Here is a 17,452-nt window from a genome sequence, read left to right on the forward strand (position 1 = left end):
TATATCAGAATGTGACATTATGACACCAGAAAGTGCAGATCTGCACATTTTGGACATAAGAAACAGCATTCTAGTGTCCCATGTGCACAAATATCATAAGAACATATCACAGAATACACGTTACATTGCATCCAGTACAGAAAACACAGCAGTTCTGCACATTGCTTTCGTCTATCAGGTTACTCTGATTACTATTCATTGCACTTCTTTGTAAAGTAACGTAACAATGTGATTACAGTCTCAGTGAGCTGCAGAACAGGAGGTGCAGGAGGAAACTAAACCTCTTGGGCTTTGGTAACTGGCTCTCCCTGCTGGATTCAAATGACAAAGATGAAATTCAGACATGAGAGGAATGCAGCCTGCTCTAACTCCAGTCTGTTTTTTAATGCTGTAAATATCTTCTGCACCAGAACACATATGTTTTGAAGCTGTTCCATCTGGGCTGTTTGCTCTGTATTAAAATTATATCAATCTCCATTGGGACTAATTAGTGTGAGCATGGACAATTACTGACAAGACTATACCTGTGCTTACTTTGTGGATTTAAATCAAAGTGGATTTCATGTGATAGTGTACCACATTGTCATGTTTTCAAAGGGAAAATCCACTCCTGTTTATTTATTATTACAATTAAAGGCATCCAAGGCTTGGAAGCCAGATTACATTTGTTTTGTGTTTATGCTTATGCTATGAACAGCAATTAGAGAGGTTTGTACTTACTTATGTTTGGCCGTACCAAGCAAAACAGGTCATAGTCATAGTAAGTCATTTTCTCTTTTCACTGTTTCTAAAAAAAAATGCTGTTTACTGTCAGCAGGGATGCTGCTGATATTTAATTTAATAACATTTATGTGATTAACTTTTGTTTATATAAAGTCCAAACCACAGCAAAAGCTAGATGTTACTGTCTGATGAGACATTCCTCCCCTGTTTGATCTAGGTTTAACTTAAAACAAACAAAAAAAATTAATCAGATATCTGTTTAGAGTAAAAGAACCCAGAGTAAAAATAAAGAAGAAACTCAGGATATTTTGCACAAGGATAGTTCAACATGCAGCCAGGGGAGCCGAGAAATTGATAGTAGATCGAAGAGGTATCCTTAAAGGAAATGGACTCCATCTGCTGATGAAGCGCATATATACGATCAAAAGTTCCAGAGAAGATAAGAAATTGATATTGTGATGAGTTTGGCAAATACGACAAGAATGGCACTCAGTAGAGCGTATACCTCCTCACTTTCTCATACCAGCCACCTAAATATGCCTGATTTTTTTCATCATGATCCAACCATTATTCTATTATTGAGAAAAATGTAGAAAAAGTCCCCATCATGCAATGTTAAAGAAAGTAAGAACAAATCTGTCCCTTTATCTGGATCTACACCAAAAGTTAATGGGGTCTATGATTGGCTGAGACTCATCCTCCATCCGAGTTTTGTGGCAATCCATTTTGCAGTTTTTATGAAATCCTGCTGACAAACCAACCAACCAAAATGACACGGGTGAAATCATAACCTCCTTCGCGGAAGTAATAGTGTGTCTTTTAAGTACATTATTATTTCCAATGGAATAAGAAAGTTTACATATTGATAAATCAGATATAGATAACTAGTTATTGTTGTGATTCATGTCTTTAACAGGCACCTATTTGTTCAGTAAGTGTAGACAATCACCTGTTGATTTAAAAAAGAAAAAACAAGATGAAGGTGGTGAAGCACAGCTTCTCCTTATATGACATAAAGAGCGAATCTTTGTCATGCATCCTCCCACCTTCCCACAACACCCCTGCAGCCAGTCCCCAGGAGACAAATGCAAAACAGACCTCAAACTGTGTGCATTGAAGAGGTGAAATCACCAAATCTCCCAAACCTTGACGCAAAACGCTTTCGCCCTGTGATGCCAAAGTGACGTCTGATAAAACGATGACACACTGACGAGGGGAAGAGAAAATATGAAGACAGAGATAGGTGGATGGACGGATGCGGGGAGGGGGCTGTGGTGGTGTGTGGGAAGGTGGAGATGAGGAGGGGGGGGGACTGATCCTCTGACATCACATTGGCTCTTATAAACTGAGGGAATGGAGCCCACTGCACTCCACAACCAACCAGAAAACTGCAAGGACGGGAAAGAGTGTTCAGAGCTGGAAGAAAAGAAGAGGAAGCAGCAGCATCACTACAAATTCCTTCTTCAGTCTCATTAGCTGTCTGTGTCTGACCCTTAACCTTATGGACTAGAAACCTCCTCAGGTGAATTCTTCAGTGTTGGATCCTTGTTTTTGTTTTTGTCCGATTTCTCAGCAAGATGCAGGCACAGTTGGCGTGTATGCTTCTCCTCTGTTTCACATGTGGCGGACTCTGCACAGGTAAGCACCGAGGCACATTCACTGGTTTTGCATTCACGCATCATGTCATGATTGTATGATTTATTCAAAGCAACAAAATAGAGAAAAAGCCTTGACACTCAAGCAAAGTGTGCAATAAGTCAAGACATTCGCCTCTCAGGTAACTTCCTCTATGCAACAGGTGCATCATTGTGGGGATGTTGTTGCAAGTGTTGAACTTAAATTGAAATATTCTTAATCAAGGAAACATTCCTTGTTTTAGAATAAGAATTTTCTCTTCAAAGTTTTTTCATTCTCATTCTTCTTCCTATTTTCTACACAAGTTATGACTCATTACTTCAGGATTCCCCCTCTTTTAGGTTGTGTCCGAAATCACCCACTTGTTCGCTAATCCCTAGTCACAATCTCGGGAGTCTCATATGGAGGACTGTATAGTGAGCTCATCGGTCAAATGAAAAAAACACTTTTGGACACATTTTTTTCCTTCCAGTGCAATCCATGATGGTATATAAGGCTTGGTTAGTGACCATCGGTTGTTCACTATATTTCACAATGCATTGTGGGATACTTTGAACATTCAGACAGCACTACAAAATAGTGAACTCTCTATATAGTCCACTATATAGTGGGTAGTGATTTCAGACACAGCCTTAGTCTCCTAAGATCCTCAATGTTCCAGTGTAATGATGCATCGTTTACATGTGCCACGTTTAAACGAAAAAATGGAAGCACTAAACAAACCACAGCAGAGTCAACCATAATGATTATTTAAAAGTTTTTTTTATACATTTACTTTGGATTCACAAAGGCTTCACTGAACTTTGTTTAGATCCATGGGGAATTAGAAAACAAAGTCACTTTTGGTCCAGTGAGCCAATGAGCAGTCTATCTGTACATTAAGATGGAAAGCGTTGTAGCCTTTTTTTTAAAAAAAACAAAAAACAAAAAACATGTTGGATTAACAAAGCTTTATTGGGTTAATTACGTTTTGTTTCATTTCTTAGGACAGGACATACTGGGAGGTCTGTAAATCAGTAATATGTCACCTGTTGAACACTTAAAGGAGTCTACCATCAAATAAGAATGAAGATGTGTGTGCTGAGTTCTGTCTCAGCTGAGATTGTCATCAAAAAGTGCTTGAGATGTAAATGCCATCTCAACTACAGCTGATAAAGACGATGAAACGGACTAAATGCCAGTTGATACATCTGACTGTTTGACATTTCTAATGCAGGATTCACTTAACTCTTGATTAGATTTAGTTAAAGGTTATATTCCTGTCTCTCCTCTCACTGACAGACGTCGACCAGGATCAGCGAGCGCTTGAAGAGGAGCTACTCAGCAGTATCTTCACTTCTAAGGTACGGGGTCCATCTTTGCACCTGTGACATCAGAGACTGACTGTCCAAAAAAGCTGCAGCCCACCTGGTCAGTTAGTGACTCTTCACCTCCACCCATCAGGTGGTCTTTCATGAGATCTGGATCTATCAGTCGCAGCCTCATTGTTTGGTTGTGTTCAAGCCAGTTGGAGGTAAATCATTTATTATATTTTGTGTAACTTATATTTGGATTGGCCTTGTTTTGATTTCAAATTAGATGAGTCTTTTTTAAAAAAACACAGTTCAGATGTGCAGAGCAAATTAAATATAATCAGCACACTCCAATTGCTACAGCCACGGGCATGTCTTCTGAGATGAAAAGAAAATAAGAGCAGGGGGAAGTTATCTTTATAATTTTGAACACATTTATCTCTCGTCGTGTGAGCTCAAGGCCAGGCAGAGCTGAGGGATGCGAGTTGGTTAAAGTGGAACTAGACGCACGAGGAGATGGATCGGCCGAGCCTAATAGGATTCAGATGGACATGACAGCATCATAACGACACATCTTCCACCTCTCTCTCTCTTTCTCTGTCTCTCTGATAAATAACCGTGGCGCTTGTGACGGTGACAAATCAGCCATGTGATTCATTGCTGCTGATGCTCGGAGGTTGCTCAGGGGTGATGATTGTAATAATAACTTGTCGGATGACTGACAGAGTGTTCAACAGTCTGGAAAGTGTAGTACTGTCGAGGATACTTGTGGCTTTCTATCTCAATGATAGACATGATCTTTTTTTTGTTTTTTAGGCAACCGCTTAATTAATTGACCTGCGTGTCTGGTCTTCTTTTTATCTGATTAGATGCAGGAGGTAGATTTCCTCTCTGGCTCTTATATCCCAATTGAACATGATTGCATTGGACCACAGCCAGGGTCCATCTGTCAGTCTGATTTTTGATTGACCCTTCTTCTCATCTTTAGCTCGAAAATGTTGGAATTATTTAGATTTAATGAGATTTTTCAGTAATTATAATTTTCTTGTAGTAAAGACGCAGAGGGATCTTTCTGAACTGTCACATAAATGTTAAAATTAAGAAAATGTTCTAAATTTTGATTTGGCTGTAGCTTCTTTGAGGTACAATTAGTAAGAACGTTGATTTCTCATTGAAGTCTCATTACCAACTCTTCTGCATGATGGCCCACCTGACCTAAGTGTTGGAATTAGACTCAAAAATCAATTTTCTTACAAAGTAGACCTTTAATGTTGGTGGCTCAGTCATTGACAAAAAAGTAATTGTCACAGAGACCAGGCTGGTTTTTAATGAGATTATGAGATTATTGGCCGCTGGAATTATCTCTTCATCCCATCCCCTGAGTTTATTGACTAATTAGCATCATGTGACTTTTCAGCAAAATAAAAGCCACACCTGATCCTGCTCACTTATTGAAAACTCAATGAAAACCACTGAAATCTTAGATGCATGAATTACTTCTAAATGCCAGTAGCTGCTCTTGTTTGGTCCCTGGTGTGTTGTTCTTCAGATGTCTCTACACCTTTTATTACATGTCTCCCCCCCGGCAAACAAAGGGAGCCCATATTCAAGGAGACTCCGGTCTTTAAGACATCAGAGGAGACTCTATTCCTCCCCTGCTCATAAACGATCCGAGCAAAGTGAGTCTTGGAGAGCTCTTGGCCATTCACAATAACTTAAAAGCGCCAATTTCCCCTCGACCGTCGAATCTCTCCATCATACTCAGTGACACCAAGTGGTCTTTGCAGCAATGTGTGTGAGATCTCCGGCCCACGCAGCAGGGGCCCCCGGAGCCCTCCGCTTTCCTAAAGCACTCAAACTAGATTATAACACAACAGGCTGCAGCGAGATGAGGTTAGATGTGAGTGAAATATCACTCTGGGTGTCTGGTGCCGGAGAAGGTTTAACAAATACTACACATATATCTTAACTGCTGTCTTAATACGTGGTGGTGCCCGCAATGTAAAGTAGTGCAGGTCTCAAATGCAGCATCCTCAGTGCCTCTTAAAGGGAACTGCCAAAGCTTTTAGGGCTTTAAACGTAAAAACACAGCAAATTAAATTGTTCTGAAAATTGCTATGGAAAACTTCCGAAATAGCATTTAGACCAGAGCACTTTAAATTCAATTCAGTATTCCTAATTGAAATAGAAAAGACAAAACTAACACACATCAGATTCATCACCCATGATGAGTGAGATTCAGATTTGGAGCACAATAAGGAACAAAAATAACAATAATTATGATGATAAATGGCTACATTTGTATAGGCTTTTATCAAAAACATACAAGGTTTCTGAAGCTCGTTAACAAACACACGGATGGCAGTGAGCTACAACACAGTGTGTTGGTCTGATGATCAGGAGCAACTTGGGGTTCAGAGTCACCTACAATACATGGCTACATAATTAAAGAAGCATCTCTGATGATTCATCGAAAATATATATTATTCTCCCAATCTGCACATAAAGGGAATGGAGCTGATGACTGTAAAAATGTACACTATAAAGCAATGTAGTACAATAATACTAATAATTACAACATCAATATCCAGTAGTTTTTCTGTTGCAGTAGATTGCACGAGATTATTAAGAAGCTACACATGTGTACCAGCTATAGCAGGACCATTAGATTAGATTGATTAAATGGTATTCTGGTTATTTTGTCTACCTTATGTATCTTTTTACAATTAATCACTTAACTGATCTATTCATGAAAAGGATCTAATTTATTGCCAAGTTTGAATTCAGTATGAAACTTCATCCTTTCCTAACTACCCCCCTCCTCCCCAACCACGCTCCCCCTTTTACAGATGAAACAGAATAAGCAGAGTGCCCCCTACTGGCGCGTGTCACTGCTCAACCTCTGCAGGATGGTAAACAGCCTGCGGCAGGAGTCGTGGAGCAGCGAGGAGGAGGAGGACGGCGAGCTGAGGGAGGGGAGCCTCCAGCTCCTGGAGGAGTTGTACAACTTGCAACACATCTGCCGAGCACTGCAGAGCCGGGAGGAGAGGGTGAGACACAAACACACACACACACACACACACACACACACACACACACACACACACACACACACACGCACATACACACACTGTTGCCATACAAATAACTTCAATCCCACTATGGCAATAAGCTGTCTTTTGTCAACTTTGTGATGTTAAAAAATGTACAATCAGTTAAAACATGGCTTTATTTGTGAGCATATCTCATACTGAAGTACCTTGTAACAGGTATGAGAGTAATTAGTATGAGCAGGGCCAGATTACATGGACAGATTACTCTACGCAGACCTTTTTCGGGGACCCTCTATATGCAAATTTCAATATTTGGTAAACAAACAAAATTAATTAAATGCCACATTCTCATCATCATCATCATCATCACCATCACCATCATCATCCTTATTAATGTAGCTGGCTATGTTCGGTTATGTTATTTCGGTATTCGTACGCAGTTGGTAAATCCTATACAAACAGTAAAGGTCAATTATGTATGTTTTAAAAATGAATAAATAAATATATAAATATTCATATTTTATATCATATACAGTTTTATACTGGAGATTCTTTTATATTTTTATATTTTTAAATATATTTTAATGTTGAATATATATGTAAATAAAATGTGCTAAACATTATTTAAATTAGGCAGTTCTTTTTTTTTTTCTCTCTTTTTGGGCCCCCCAGTGACATGTGCCTATAATGCCTAGATTCTGCCAAGAGTAGGAGAGAAGGAGGTTTCTCTGAAATAATAATTTTAGAAGGAAATGAATCACTGGTTCAAATGTAGCAGTGAAAGACAGCACAAAGGAGCTCACTACAGTGCGCCAGAACCATTGAAGACTTACTCTAAATCTCACACAAGAGCCCATCCATCCTCTCTTACTATAAACACACCTCATTACACCCCCTCCTCCTTCTCTCCCTCCCTCCACTCCATCATCTTCCTTTCACTCTCAGATCCCTCCACAACAGCCTTTCTCTCTCTCTCTCTTTTTTTTTTCATCTTAATACAGGGACTGCAGATTAGCATCTGTTTTGCCATGCATGGAAGCACAGAGCAGAGACACTCGTTTAATCACAGTGACACCGGCATTACCCTGCCGCTCGGCGACAAAACATGTGTTTGACTGCCATTTCCTCCTAGTCGTGTGACACTCACCCCCCCCCGCTGTCTCTCTCTCTGCCCCTAACAGCTACTGCACAACTCTCTAGAATATTTAGACGAGAACGTTGACAGTCCGCTGAAACGGAAATCACCCTACATCCTGAAGAGGCAAGCGGCGCACACCACCAAGTCCCGGAGGCCGTACATCTTAAAACGGAGTACAATTTACTGACAGCCATCCCAGAGGCCGAGGTGATGCTTCAGGGGACCAGACCATGTACTTTCTGTGAAGATGTGATTATGTTTTTTTCTCTCTTCTTGTAGCTGCAATGTTTTTACTTTCCCGTTGCCGTTTTCATCCAGTCAGACCCTTCGATTGTATGTCCAGTATTGAGGCCTGCCTGTATTCTGCTCCTCATGAAAGGTCCTGAAAATAAAATCCTGAGCATCGGGCAAATTGTGTATCTCTAAGAAACTATATTTATTTACTCTATTTCTTCACTGCACACTAAGTCTATTTTCTTTCAAAATACGATTAAAGGATTCATGATACAAAACCAGTGTGGTGTGACCTGTGATCTTTTCTTTCATCAAACTGATTCAATAAACTGGCTTACCAACAGCCTCTCTAATATTACTTTCACGCCAAAATTAGTGTGTATAAGTGGGTTTATTGCCAGGAGGTTTCTTTTTTTCCCCTGTGTGTCATGTTCGTCATCACCAGAGCACTGGAAAATCGAGCAACAGCAGAAAGCAGCAGATCAGGCAACATCCAGAAGACATTAAAACATGTTTTAAAAAGCCTTAAACAATAAAATTCTGAATTTGATGCATGTTTTTTCCAGAGCTGACAACAGAAGTTGCTAAGGAGTGAGACATCGCACTTCTTTTTGATCTCTGTCGAGACAGCCGATTGGAGCTGGAGCCGATACGTGACTATTGTAGAGTCAACTGGCTTGGGACATTTACATTGAAGACAAAAGCCAGATATGAGTGGGTTTTTTGTCCAGTGGGAAAGGGGTATGATGCTTACCACAGGGCAGCCTGCTACCAGAAACACCTGCTACAGTGCCAAATGCGTATTAATCTGCTGCTGAAAATAGTCCAGAACAAATGCACTATTTACTCCTGTTTTACGAAAGTTTGCAAAAAAAATTACAGTGACCAGCTATTTTGGAAAATTGTTGAGGCGTTTTCAAAAATGAAGCTTTACATTTGTGACACATTTTTTGACATTAAGTCTTCAAAAAACTATTGGGCTGAGGGCAGACCAAACCAGCTGCAGTTTCTGTCCAAACCCGTCCAAGTCCTAGAAGGTAGCAACCGAGTGTGTGCCACCCTGTCATGCAGTTGTTACCATGTTTACAGCTTGCCTGTTTAACCTACAGACACGTACAGTTCATACATATATTTCATAGCCGCACCATGTCAAATGTCGTGACTTAACCCAATCCAAACCTGGTTAATCAAAGCAAACACTTGGATGGGTTTAGAAAAGGTTATATTTTGGCTCAGAATACCCAGTTTTGTGGCCTGAAACATGGCTGGAAAATATCCTGACGTCTCGTTAAAGATACCTGGATCTGTTGCCACAGAGACGGCTACAGTCCCAACAGTCCCTGTCCATGGTCAGGTTTGACAGAAAGCCGTGGTCTTGAAAAGTCATCTCTCACTCAACAGCTGTCTGGCCTAACTGTCATGCAACGCAGAAGTCCTCCTTTGTCTTTAAAAATACATTTGTAATTGAAACGATCACATCTAAAAACTTCTACACTCAAAATCAGTTACCTGAAAAAACTGGTGATGAATTTGTCTCTGTGAAACAAATGTGTAAAATTTGGTATAATAAGTGATTATGGTGGAGATGTTTGGTAGTCTCTGCTAAACACTGGTGTCATTGTTACCAATTTTCTTTTTACAGTTCTCATGAGTCACATTGCTGCCTGCTGGTGTTGGTCACCCCCTTATACAGAATTTCTTAATGAAAGAAGAAACTGTTTTGTGCCACATAATAATATCATGAGTCAAACCAGCAGATGTTACTGCCAAATGAGTAAAATGAGACAAAAGAGCCCAGTTAACGCTGTCACTATGATTGGTTTTATCAATACATTCGCCATATCTGGGAATTGAATGATTCCTGATGTTACAACTCAGCACATTGCTCCTTTAACGTCAACATATTAGGTCAGTGAATGCTCTCATTAGTATGAGCGCTGTTGAACATTTTTCAAAAAGGGCACGTAGGCTGTTTGACTTCAGCGGATAAAACAGACTTTGAGTGAAGCGAATGAGAGTCTTGGCCTTTATAAATGGCAGTTTCATCTCCAAATCAAAGTGCTTTGGTGTCCCTCTTTGAAACTTGGCTCTTAACCCTGACAGACAGAGAGCCTGGACCAAGTATAGCACACAGAGAAACATGCTTTGAACAGCCTCATTCTGTTTCTCCAGAGACGTTGGCTGCAAGAAAAACATGAATACTATTTCCCAGAAGCATTCTGCTACATGTGTAGTTTAACTCGACAAATTCACACTGGCACCTGCCCAGTTCGCACTGTAAGCCACTGAGTGAGCGAGGTAGTCTGGCTGGAATTTAAGAGAAGGAAAAGCATTTCCCTCAGCAGACACTTGACTATGTTTAATTAAAACAATACATCCTTTTTGATTGTATCTGTGTGTGTTCATCTTTCCCTGAAGCCCACTCATTCAACAAGCTGATTGCTGCCACAGGATTATCTACAAATAACGTCTTTTGTTCCGTCTACAAAGCCGCAGTTACAATTTTCAAGATGTTAAGTGCTAAATCAGCAGGCACAAAAACTTGATTTCACTCATGCAGTGACCGGCCCTTCAAAACCAGATGTAAAAGTGATTAAACTCACTCAGTTATCCTTAAAAATGTGCAACCACAGTGTGCTTACAACCATAAAGCAAGCATAATGCAATAATCATGTTTTAATCTATGCACACAGACCCCTAAAAGTTTAAAACAGGGTTGTTAAAGGTGCAATATTTATGAATTTTAGTTTAAAACATAAAAAAATTAACCAAAATTATCAACAGAATGTGAAGACGTAACAGTTTTGACGTTATCTTAAAGACGTCTATGTATTGTGTTGCAGATATATCTACTGAAGTAGAATGCTAACCAGCTAGCCCTGTGCCTGAAAACCTCAGTCCAAAGCTCCTGTGCAAGCGGTGTAAACACCAACTAGCTGCTCTGCTAACTGAGCTAACGAGCTAACAGTAACTATGGTCATGGAACAGAATGTAGTTAGCGGTTACTCTGGTGATATGCTTGCCCTAATTGTTGGCAGTATGGATTCAACAGGCAGCCAGGTCTTACATATTCCACCTTTTGAATCAAAGATCAATGTCTCAGCCTTACTCACTTTGTAAGATTCGGGTAAAATGTACTTTAAATTAAGTGGTGAAACAACTTAATCATAATACAAGAGCAGACAGAGATGCTACATTAAAGTGACATTTAGGGCTCTGCTTTGTTTTCTAAGGGATCAAAGTCAGCTGTTCTACCCACCAAAGTTACCATTACGCATTTTTCTCAAAAACTCAAATCCCAAAAGACGTTTTCACACGGGTATCAAGCCTTGATGATATTTGCGTCTTACTGAGGTTTGACACGTCTCAAGAAACAATATTTCAGTTACTGTGAATAATCCAGAGATGTCAGTGAGACTAAAGGTTACAGTGAAATCTTCAAATGTAATTTTTCATTTCTTTGGGCACCAGAAAAGAAAATGACATCCACCTCCTTTGTATTTGAGTGACAGCAGCGATCTCATAGAGAGATAAAAGGCAAAGCAAAACTTGATCTAACTGCATCGCTAGGTGAATCAACCCTAAAATGTGAAAAGTTTATGGCCTGCTCCAGGCACTGAATCAAGTAAATCTATTCTATTTTCTCCTGAAGATAAAGAATAAATGGCCTCAGAGATGGAGTGGGAAAAAGCGGAGAGTATGCTCAGGTGCACGCAAATTTGATCTCATTTAATCCCGTTTTTAACAGACTGACCCAGACCCAAATGTAGCCATCACTGTTTTAGCTTTTTATCTACTAATGTTGTAAAAGTTGAGCTTCAAAGCTGCTTTCCCTCAGCAATTACTGTTAAGGTGCCTTTGAGTCAAACTTGTAAGTACCGTGAATGCTCCAGTGAGCTTCAGCTGAATCAACTTCAACTTTGAATGTGTCAGATTGTTCATGTGTAGCAGGAAAAGGGCAAACTTTGCATAAATAAAGGTAAAAACCAAAAACAATACACAGCCTCCATTATTATTCCGCTCATGTCAGTGACCACCAGCAGTGTATGTGCCCATCACAGGCAGCGGATGGCACTGTTGTTTAACTAGTCCGGTGGCCTGATTTACAGTGTGACTGACAGAAAAGTGTCTCAAATGTACAAGTGTCCCTTCAGGCAGGAGAACAGCTCACTGACAGAGACGGAAAACGGAATCAAAAGAAATCAGTTGGAGAGAAAAATCTACTCAATTAACATCAGTCACTGAGAACTCTGATGTTTTCCTTGGTCCAGTGTCAATTTAATATTCTTGTTTTACTATACTGTTACTGTATACTGTATATGTTAATAATGACGTGTTACAAAAGGTAGCCAGTGACTATGATGAAGAATGCAACACAGAAAATTAAATATTCTATTGGAATGAGCTCCAGTACATCTTCATTTTGACGGTCCTGACAGTGAAAAGGTCAAGGCAATCTGTAGCTGCATGATGTTTCTATTTTGCCTTTGATTGAGGCTGAGATGACTGATTGAGACCTTTTAACTAATTTGTCTCTTGCGGATCCAATAGAGACAAAGCAGGTTTGTTAACTGAGCAAATGTAGTTGTGTAAAAATGCAGCTACCAGTCCAAAAACACTGTACTGTTAGGTTTCTGCAAGTTTTCAGTTACTTCCAAACACAAGGGAGGCCATCAGAGATACTTTTTTGGGTGCATTACACTTCCACATAACATCATGCAGCAAAAAGCAAGTTATTCTGTTATCCCAGTGGAATTACATTATATAAAGATGTAATAGTGATGATTATTTGCTCCAAGATATTCTTTTAAGAGCCCACGGTGAACGACCCAGAGGCACCACAAGTCATTTAGTGATATTAGAAAAACCCAAGAAGCTTTCAAGTCTTTAAACACTTCAGGTGAACAGCCTAAAAATCTCACCTTCACACACTGAAATGTTGCAAAAGCAGACAGAGATTGTGCTATTTCATTCTCTATCCAGGGAGTTACATTTTTTTTCTTTTAATGAAGTAATTTTGCCTTTTCTCACCTGCAAATGAAAACCTACACTATGTCTCCAGAATAAAAGGACTGCATCAAAGTTGGGGAAACAGATTCCCACAGCAGCAAAATGTTGGAGTGGTACTGAATACTTATGAGGGTGTGTGTGTGTGTGTGTGTGTGTGTGTGTGTGTGTGTGTGTGTGTGTGTGTGTGTGTTTGGTTAAAAGAGAACAGCTTCTGCCAAGTGGTGCAATACTAAAGTTAAATGTTATAGAAGGAAACCTCAATCCTTCCCTAAGAGTATCAGGATACTCTTTTGAGAACCTTCACCCCACTCTCTTTCCCCTCACCCCTCAGTCCAGCTCTTCATGTTATTACGTGGACACATGTAGTCTACATACCAGCAGGTGGTAGTACAGTACAACAGTAATCAAGGCTTTGGTTAACTGGAGTAAATGCAGGCAAGAGAACAACAATATCTTCTAAGAAAAACCTTTTAGTTTCCACCACCAAAATTAATCTGAAACATCTTCCTGTCTTCTGCCTGAATAATATCCTGTCAGAATACAGGAAACTGGTTCTGACCTTAATTTAAATAGACAATGCAGTATTTATCTTCCAGTGTTTACCACAACTGGTTCATTTTAATCACATTGTGTAACCTAGTATACTCAGAGTGCCTACTAAATACTGACAGTGTGAGTCCTCAGGCTATCTCAGATAAGTTTCAATGTCAAAGAGAACTGCAGTAACTTTGCTTTGGATTGAGCCCAGAGCATCGAGCTGCTTAAATGGAGCTCCAGACTCTCACATTTGAAGGTATCAGGCACAAAAGTGGTTACAATGACAGTCTTGATGACCATGTTTTTACAGTTGGGCTTGTAAATACAGCTGAAATGATTAGAGATGAGGTTGAGGGAGCTGATCGGGTTGTTATATGTCAATTTACTGGCCTAGTCACCTGACTAAAACATTGGCATTTAATGTCAGCCAAAGCATAAGCACAGCGTTGTCACAACATAAAATTTAAAACTGAACATAAAGACATGTAAAGTTGCAACATTAAGAAATGTAAAGATTCAACATATTTAACGTAAATATTAAACATATCAAGTGATCTGTAATTTGCAGAAGTATACGTTGCCAACATTTATTCAGGCGATAGGTATGCAATTTACGGAAACTAACAACTCATATTTCTAGATTGATATCACAAACTTTCAATAATCTGCAAAAGTGCCCATGTTAAAAATCACCTCAATGAGACAGATATGTCAGTCACTACCGAATTATTAAAGTGACCATGAAATGACAATTCAGTCTGACTTGATTTGTTAAAATAAATTCAGCTTGTAGAAACTGGAGGAAACAGGCACATATTTCCAATCATGATTGGCTGAGAAACATAAAAATGCCAATGTTTTATCATAACATGTATATCTCCATCTTTCAAGGCCAATCTTAAATGCATGGAAATGTAGACACAAACTGGGTTTGGACCTTTGAATATATTTGAACATATGTCAACATGGAGTTCCAATTACTGGACCGATTTATTGATTGAATGATTTAAAGTGTAGATGCAGTTATTTACTTTTTGAGCACCGCAACACTTTACCTTTTGCCGATGATCGGCCAAACGCATGTGAGGACACATCTCTGGCTTCACAACAGGATTCACACCGGAGGACTGCAATTCATCATTATCTCAACATCAGAGCAGATCTGTCAGTTTTTACAAATTTGCAGGCCGCCTCAGCAGATGTCTATCAATATAACAACTCTTGTGACCCTGAAAAAGTTCAGGCTTAGTACGCCTCCCACATCCACAGCACAAATTACACCCTGCATGAATTAATTCAACTCCATTAAAAACCTTCATCGACATCTGCTGCTGCAGCGATGCTGGGGCCTGCTTGTCTTGGCCTTTCTCCAGCCGGACGCCTCTTCAATTTAACTCCAATTTGGAGTTGGTGGATGTTGGCTGACAGTTTGAAACTTCTCAGTGGGATGCTGATGAGTGTCTTCACTCAGGCTAAGGGAAAGTCATTCTCTCATCTGGACAGCGTTGCAAATTGTGTAAAAAGCCAGTCCGATCAAGATAATGGCTTGTGAAGGAATGAGATTAGCTCCCTTTGTGAGAAATCTGATTGTGTGGATGGGACAGTGGCATAACAAGTGTGACCTTGTTGCAGGGGCCAGCTGAGAAAGTAATTAGGCCTCACATATGGGCAGCATTCAGCAATGGCTGTGGAGGGACCAGCCATGTCACAGTCATTTATTGTCACAGGTAAGGCTGTCAATATCACTTGTGGGTAGTGCCCCCTGGTTACAAGAGTTAGACAACAGATAGAAACAAACTGCAACAAAAACAGACTTAAGACTCCAAAATGACACAAACACTTTGTGATGGCTGTTGAAAGAGTCAGCGTTCACCATCCAAACAAACAACTATGTTATCAGCCCAAATGAGATGATACCCTGGTTTCAAATCTTTGAATCAGTGACTAAACTGAAGATCTGAGTGGTGATTCAAAGAGGTTGGTTCTGCTCTGGTGACTGGATCAACAAAAGGATGGGTCAACAACAGCAACAGAATCTCAACAACATCTAGTCGAGCTCTGTGCATGAAGCAGAGGGAAAGCAAGCCTACTGGGTGATTACATTTTCGGTCAGGTTTGAGGTAATGACATCAATGTTTTACTCAAAATCAAACTCACTCAAACATCTCTAAACGACATCTGTGCAGAAACATGTTTCAATCTTCAGAATTCAACCCAATCACCAGAACAAATGTTGCCAATGTACTTTTCAGCAAACCAAGGATATGTTGGAACTTTACATTTCTTAATGTGGTGATTTTACGTTATTTAAGTTATATAGGTAAATTTTATGTTGTGACAATGCTGTGCTTTTGGTCTGGTCAGGTTTAGGCACAAAAAACACTTGGTTAAGGTTAGGAAAAGATCATGTTTTGGCTTAAAATACCTGCTTTTGGCAGCACAAACACAGCCGGAGATGCCCTGACTTCTCTTAAAAATAAAAATATACCAGTGGTTTGTAGAAACATGAACAGCCAACATTTTATTCTGCGCTGTCAGAATTAGAGAGGATCCTTTTAAACATTCAGTTTGGTTGCTGTTCTTAATTATTGATTTGGGTCAGGTTGGTAATCCTGCTCCTGTTCCAACTAATCCAAGTTTTTTGTGTTTTATCACAGAAAAGCTTTGGTTTTGTGCCTGTTCCTCAGCAGGAACATGCAAAAATAGCCACTGCAGAGTGTGAGTAGTTTTTTTCTTCTGACCCCAGAGGTTTCAGTGTGGTAATTTGATTACATAGTAATGTAGAATTATGCATCACAGAAGCAAGAAACTAAAATTATAAAGACCTTAAAACTTGACCCTCTTCAAGACATGGCCCTCGTCATGTTTGATGATATTGTCTTTAATTGGCAATATTCCAAAACAATTGTTTCATGAAATGAAAACAAACCAGTTGATGCACAGTAGGCCTGGAGCTGTCAGGTCGCCTGGAGGTCTGCCAGGGGGCAGTTACTTTGACCGGTTGGTATTCAAGCCTTGATCATTGGCTTTAAGGATAAAACACCTGAGCTAAGTTACAGTTACAGTCTTCTATAAATCTTTTTTTCGTTATTTGTCTTGAGTTAATTAAACACAGTGTCTCCTTTGTTTCTTTGGTAATTGTCAATATTGAAACAGTGATAATACCCTCTGAGGCATCCTGATACTGGACAACAGTGGTTGGGGAAACTAATTTGGCACTGTGGAAATCATCAGCTCCACCTCGTCTCTTATTTTCCTGCATCACTGCACCTGGTCATTTGTTATTGCTTTTGCCATTCCCTGTAGGTTGGTATACGTTATGCTAACAGTATACACTGAATGATACAGCTTCATTGTTGACTAGAAATGATGTCAGAGCGACCTAACACGTCAGCCACTATTGAAAGAGGCAAAATCAATCCTCCCTCCCCAGAAAACAGCTAACAAGAAGGCTCCAGATTGAATCAATGACTGAAACTGCCATTCACTCTAAATATCAGGCTAGAGATTTGCTTACTCAGTAGCCGCACTTACAATGATACAGTCATTTGGCATCTGCGTTGTTAAGCAAATAAAACAATGATCAGATATCATCCCCCCAGAGAAGATGTACTGTATCTGTAATCTACTGGCCTGGACAGCCTGCTGGATTTTGCAGAGTGTGCTTGTTTTTCATTTTTGCGAGGCTCTTTTAGATTTGTTGAGGTGTAGAGAAAGAGCAGAATAACAAGCCTTTGAGACTATCAAAGTATCGTCCTTCACCCTTCTGTGATGCTCATCATATCGATTATAAACATGGAAGCTGATGTCTCTGGGGTTAGCGTGTCAGT

The 17,452-nt window shown here is 39.8% G+C and overlaps 1 protein-coding gene across 1 annotated transcript; it reads left to right on the forward strand.

Annotated features, from left to right (window-relative positions):
• The first annotated feature begins 2,300 nt into the window (after positions 1 to 2,300).
• On the forward strand, positions 2,301 to 8,028 carry nts (neurotensin). The gene is made up of 4 exons (XM_073471330.1): positions 2,301 to 2,361; positions 3,640 to 3,701; positions 6,500 to 6,700; positions 7,885 to 8,028. Exons 1-4 carry the CDS (start codon positions 2,301 to 2,303, stop codon positions 8,026 to 8,028), a joined length of 468 nt encoding a protein of 155 aa, XP_073327431.1.
• The last annotated feature ends 9,424 nt before the right edge of the window (positions 8,029 to 17,452 follow it).

The sequence above is a fragment of the Pagrus major genome, chromosome 8, assembly GCF_040436345.1.
Source record: "Pagrus major chromosome 8, Pma_NU_1.0".
Lineage (NCBI taxonomy): Eukaryota > Metazoa > Chordata > Actinopteri > Spariformes > Sparidae > Pagrus > Pagrus major.

Bases quoted from the DNA above. Each gene is read 5' to 3' on its own strand.
- nts (XM_073471330.1), top strand. From the start codon at position 2,301: ATGCAGGCACAGTTGGCGTGTATGCTTCTCCTCTGTTTCACATGTGGC. The intron at 2,362-3,639 runs GTAAGCACCGAG...TCTCACTGACAG, and splicing joins ATGTGGCGGACTCTGCACAG to ACGTCGACCAGGATCAGCGA. The intron at 3,702-6,499 runs GTACGGGGTCCA...CCCCTTTTACAG, and splicing joins GCAGTATCTTCACTTCTAAG to ATGAAACAGAATAAGCAGAG.